At 41.6% G+C, this 6,035-nt stretch overlaps 1 protein-coding gene across 1 annotated transcript; it reads left to right on the top strand.

The window, feature by feature from the left end:
- Positions 1–909: 909 nt before the first annotated feature.
- Positions 910–6,035, top strand: LOC309866535 (uncharacterized protein C15orf61 homolog). The gene is made up of 2 exons (XM_082734317.1): positions 910–1,309; positions 5,810–6,035. Exons 1-2 carry the CDS (start codon positions 964–966, stop codon positions 5,935–5,937), a joined length of 474 nt encoding a protein of 157 aa, XP_082590443.1. The 5' UTR covers positions 910–963; the 3' UTR covers positions 5,938–6,035.

Raw genomic sequence — 6,035 nt, 5'->3', positions numbered from 1 at the left:
GTCATCTTATTTATGTACGATTTCTCTAAACAAAATGAGTGGAGGGTAAATAGGAAGAAATGCTTCTTTATAAAGCAGGTGTATATAAAATATTACCTCGGGTGGGGCTATGAAGTTTGAGAAAAGGTTTTCCTAAATCATAGATTGATAATGGGTAGCAGAGGATCATAAAGGTATATAACTAAAAGACTGGTCTAACATTGACCAAGCTTAGGAAGGGAGGTAGAGGTGCGTATCTAGGCAATGCGCAGAGAGATGTGGGTCATTTTTAAAAACTTTTATTTTATTTTGTTTTTAAAATTTATAAACCTTTTTACTTTGAGCTATCTGGGGCTTTCCCTAAACAGTGAACATGACAGAGAACACCTAAACATGAAAGTGCTTCCCCACTTCACCAGCCAGTGCAAATCTGGGGACTTGGCTTTTAACTTGCTTCCCCAAAGACACCTTCTCAAGTGTCTCCTGAGCAAAAGCCATGTGAGGATCCCACTTGAGCCCAAGGCCTGGAAGAGACCTCTGGGTGTCAGTTCTGCTACTCACTACTGGGGTTACTTGTTTTAAGCCTTAATTTTCCTCAGACCCCTACTGATTAAGCTCCCCAATCCCCGCCCTCCCTCACCAACCCCCCACCCCCACCCCGCGGCGACCCAAAGTTAGTAACGCCTACATGAGGTCACACTGACGATTTAATTACCTCCTCTGCTTCGCTGACCCTCACTCCCGCGGCCCGTCACTCTGCCCTCCCCTCGGGTTTCCCCCCTCCCCGCCCCGCAGCGGGAGACCTTGAGTCCTCCGTGCGCACGCGCCACTGCGCCCCGGGGGCTCCCGCGCACTCGCGCGGCGCCCCCTGGGCGTCCCCGCCGCTCGCCCCGGGGTGCGGGCGCGCGCGCGCTCCGGCGGCCCCGCCCCCAGCGGCGCGCGCCCCACGGTCGCCGAGGGGCGGGGACGCGAGCGAGGCCGGCCATGGAGCCCCTGCGGAGGGCCCACGAGGCCGCGCTCCGGCTGCTGCTGTGCCGGCCCTGGGCCTCGGGCGCCGCCTCCCGCCCGAAGCCCCGCGCCTCGGAGGTGCTGACGCGGCACCTGCTGCAGCGGCGCCTGCCGCACTGGACCTCCTTCTGCGTGCCCTACAGCGCGGTCCGCAATGACCAGTTCGGCCTCTCGCACTTCAACTGGCCGGTGCAGGGCGCCAACTACCACGTCCTGCGTACCGGCTGCTTCCCCTTCATCAAATACCACTGCTCCAAGGCCCCCTGGCAGGACCTGGCCGGGCAGGATCGGTTCTTCACGGCGCTCAAGGTCGTCAACCTGGGTGAGTGGCCTGGGCCGGTGAAGGACGCCCCGCTGACAGTGGGATCACTGTTTGCAAAGCACGCTGACAAACGTCGCTCGGAGGCCGAGACCCCGGCCCTAGGTTAGGCCACAGCAATGCCGGAGCCCTTCCTGGGCCCCGCGCAGGCTCGCCCGGGCGCACGGGCTCACCACGTTTCTCCCGGAGCTGTTGGGTTTCCCAGACCCTGCCTCCGCGTCCCATCCACTCTGGCCTTGGCACTGGTATTTGGGTCTCTGCCTCCCACCTCCCCATCCCTAACCCCTCGCGTAGGTGCTTGTCGCGGCTGAGCAGTTGCTACTGAGTCGTTCCCTGGAAAGTAGGGCTTTTATACCAGACCTGTATCGAGGGACCACAAGGCGTCACCCTTAGGGAGGGGGCATTCTTTCCATCCTCACCTACCGCAGCTCTTGACTGGGAAAACCCCAACATTGGGGAGTAAGAATGAGGGTGTAAAGAAACGACCCCACTGGAGAGTGGCTCTGAAATTAAGAAATCTTACAGCATGGCAGGATTCGTTCCCATGACCATCATTTTCTTGGGTGTATTCATTATTATGAAAACTGCAACTACTTTCTGAGTTTCATTGTTTTCTTTATATGAAATCCCAGCAAGTACATTTTACTAAAAGCACTAAAGGTTTTCAACAGTCGTATCAGCTTCCTAAAGTCCTAGGCCTAAAAGGTACCAAAGCCTTCTGCCTCTTTAATATTTCTGTGTTTCATGGTAATATTCTAATTCCGAGTGTATTTATTCTTGTTGGTTGCTTCTTTTCTTTTGGCTAATGATGGAAGAGGCATGAACATTGACATAGGTATAGCGTTTGTATCTTTATCGAGAGGCCTCAAAATGTTTTGAGCCTATTAATAGGTAATATCACTTTGATCCAGATTTTAGTAATTTGAAATCTAGATGTGGGAGCTGAACCCTGTTACCCAATTGGTTTTTTAAAACCAGAGTTAAAGCTAAACCCCTGTGTACATGCACTGGTATTATATAATCTGATGGATCATTAAATTTAAATATGGTATTTATGTATTTTTGCTTATAATAATTCCCATATGTCAGTCATGGGATTCTTGAGCCATTGATCTACTGGGACTGCCCCTAGTTCAGTCCACCAAGGAGGAGATTATTTAGCAATGCATAATTCTTTGAAATTTTGTATATTTGGCTGATGGACTACATAGAACATGCCCACTAATTTTGAGGTTGGTTTGAAGCTGAAGGGTAAGCTCATTTGGAAGGTGTGATTCAAAACTATTTGGAAAGACTAGAGTGATAAATTGATTCAGGAAGAACTTTTACTGTTTTCAGAATCAGAAGCAGTCATTCATCCCAAATGTAAAGAGAACAGGTTAACGGAAGAGTATAGTTGGAGGATAATAGCCAAATGCCTTTTAAAGAAAGTTTTTATTTAAAACTGAACACTTTTAATAACACCTTAATAATTAGCGGCTTCTTTTTTAAGAAAAATCCAGAGAAAATTAGAATACCCAGAACATTCTCACACAAAGAAGTGAAACACTTTGAGGAAAGAAACAACAGTTATAGTTTCTTTATGTGAAAGAGAACCCTGAAGACTGATTCAGTTGTCTTTTGGAAATTCTAAAAATCCTGCCTACATGGGAATAAGAGTTTTAAGTTAAACAAAAAGGAAAAGTTTCTGCTCATGCATGCTTTAATACAAATTGGCTTTTATTCCCTTTATCAAAGGGAATTTTTTTCCTGGACTTTTTAAACATTAGTGTATTTACCAATTTGGTAATGTTTATTTTGTACTTTTGTCTTAAGGTAGGGAATTAGATAATAGATTCTTTCCTATTCTGTGATGTACAGTTGCCCCTCTGGATCATCTAGTTCCTATTCTATTAATAAAAATACTTAGGATTTTATTCCTCTTATTCTCTTCTAAATTAATAATTATCTGAGTAATCCATTTTTCCATTTTGTAAATAATAAAGATTTCTCTTTTACCATTTGTTCCTTTCTTCTCTGCCTTCCCATCAGTGAAAGCTGACATTTTACTGATGGTTTATCAGTCTGGGTATCCTGCTGGGAAGTAGATTGAGATTTAAGAAAAGCAACTTACCATTGGAATGAATGGGTAATCGGAGGCTTGCTAAGAAGTTCTAATTTTTTTTAAGTGCTTAATTTGACAGTGGTTTACCTACTGTTCAGCTGACTCAGAATGAATTATTATGCAAAGAACTGACTTTCATGTTCATTTTGATGTTATGTTTCAGTCTGGGAAAAATTTAATTTCTCATGGAATTTTATAGACTTCATAGCATATGTGCTATACATAAAGAAAATTATTTTTTTAATGTTTAAATTATATAAGTGGCAAATCTTCTCATTTTAGCCTGACTGCATTAAGTAGACTGCAGGAAAAAAAAAAATACAGAATTTCTGACTCCTGTATCACAACCCCATCCCCTATAAAACAGCATCAGTGATAGTGGTTCCTAGCTGTTTCTTAATAAGAGATAATGTAGTTATTATAAGCTAGTAATCTTTGGTGAGTTCTCCATTTTAGCTGAAAAAATACTGACCATTGATTTATGTGTTTTTTAAAACATGTCAGTATTTTAACTGAAAACTGATAAGTACTGTAAAACAAGATTTCGGTTTTACCAGCCATTCCTTAAATTTATATCATTAGCATTGGTTTAAAAGGCATATTTTATATATTTTACTGTCAGTATATTTAGAAATTAATAATTGTTTCTAGAACTCAGTTCTTCCTCCATTGGTTTTCAGGTTTCACGTTGTGTTACTGTATTTTTTTTTTAAAGATTTTATTTATATATTTGACAGATCACAAGTAGGCAGAGAGGCAGGCACAGAGAGAGGAGGAAGCAGGCTCCCCACTGAGCAGAGAGCCTGATGCGGGGCTCGATCCCAGGACCCTGGGATCATGACCTGAGCCAAAGGCAGAGGCTTTAATCCACTGAGCCACCCAGGCGCCCCGTGATACTGTATTTTAAATTTATTTTTTATTTCAACTTAATCTTCATTCACTTCTGCCTGTTTTCTTGTCCACTTCCCTATCCATACTCCCTTTACCTTTTTTATCTTTTTGGTAAGTTGGTTTATGATGCTAGTTTTTGTGGGTTTTTTGGTGGCATTGCCTTGAAGCCTTTAGAGATTCTTTTGGGTGTTACCAAGGCAAAGAAGGCAATATACTGTCAAAGATTTCATGACAGTTCCAGGGAACCCTAGGATAGTGACAAGCTGTGACCCAGTATATTCCTAAAAATAGAGGGGCCAGGCTGAATGGGCATTTTTGCCTGTTCCCATTGCCAGCTAGTGACGCTTCTCCTGATTATTCTCTGGCATCACAGTGGTTGGAATGCAGCTTCAGGGAAAAAGCACAAAGTAGTCCAATGCACTGACACACTCAAAATGAGCATAAATACAGCAAATATATTCTTGAGGAAAATTTTTTTTAATCTAGCAAAAGGATTAGTCATGAGCATATGGCTTCCCTATTAACTAGAAAGAGGGATTTTCCAAATGTACAGCTGTCCTTTTAAATTGTCATTTTTCTGTCCAATTCCTACACAAGAACAATAAAGCTAATATTTGTGTGGCACATACAATATATGCCTGTGGTTTTATACATGTTTTTAGTATGTTAATAGTCACTGATTTTAAATAAGTACCTTTAAAAAGATAGGAACCGTGAAAGTTTATTCTGTGGCCAGTATAGTATCATATGCATGAACGCTTAATCCATTATCTCTGGCTAGTATATGTTTGGTTTCCTGCATCACAAATGGCCACTGATCTCAACTGTAACAGCAAAATCTTATCAAATGGAAATACTCCAAAGAAGAAACATGTTGTTGGAGTCTACTGTATACCTATTTCAAATAGGTTAAAACAAGATTGTTTTCAAATCAGTTGTAAAAATACTCATGGGAGTATTTCTCATAACTGTTATACTAAAATCTTCCTTAGAATTAGGGTTTGCCTCAGGTTTTGAAGACAGCTATTTGACCCAGTTTCTTTTAAGTTGTACAGAAAATTACTTTAGCCATCAGTGTTACTGTTTGATATAAAGCACGGTAAAGTCGTCCTAGTAATTTGAGCTCAAGGCCACTAATCTGGAGCATCTACAACTAAATTAATGAATATTCTGTTTGCTTATTTGTGAAAAGAATGTAGAATCACTTCATAATTACTTGGAAGTGATGAATTAGTGCTTAAAGTGCTTTGAATTAAAATTTAAACCAGCCTTATCTACAGTTTTAAAAATCTTCTAGGCTCACATAGTTGCTTCCCTATTCCACAAACTGATGAAATTGAGCTCTTAGATAATTAGAATCAGTCTGTACTTCTATCTTTAGGTAGTCTCCTTGGAGAAGATCTTTGACAAGAAGAGTTGTCTGTGATTTATACCATGACAAATACATGGATGCATGATTAATTAATAAGCATTGATGTTCATAAATAACATATTTGTTTGTTTTCTAGGTATTCCAACCTTATTATATGGACTTGGCTCCTGGTTATTTGCTAGAATCACAGAGACTGTACAGACCAGTTATGGACCAGTAACAGTTTATTTTCTAAATAAAGAAGATGAAGGTGCCATGTATTGAAGGTGTGCCTTGGAGAACATAAATATCAATGGATTTTCTCTTGTGTGTATGTGCAATGTTTATTTTTGACCCTTTAAAATAAAACTTTTGCAAACACC

The sequence above is a fragment of the Mustela nivalis genome (assembly GCF_964662115.1).
Source record: "Mustela nivalis genome assembly, chromosome: 6".
Classification (NCBI taxonomy): Eukaryota; Metazoa; Chordata; class Mammalia; order Carnivora; family Mustelidae; genus Mustela; species Mustela nivalis.
Note: the sequence above shows the minus strand (reverse complement) of the source record. Positions and strands in the feature narration are given on the sequence as shown.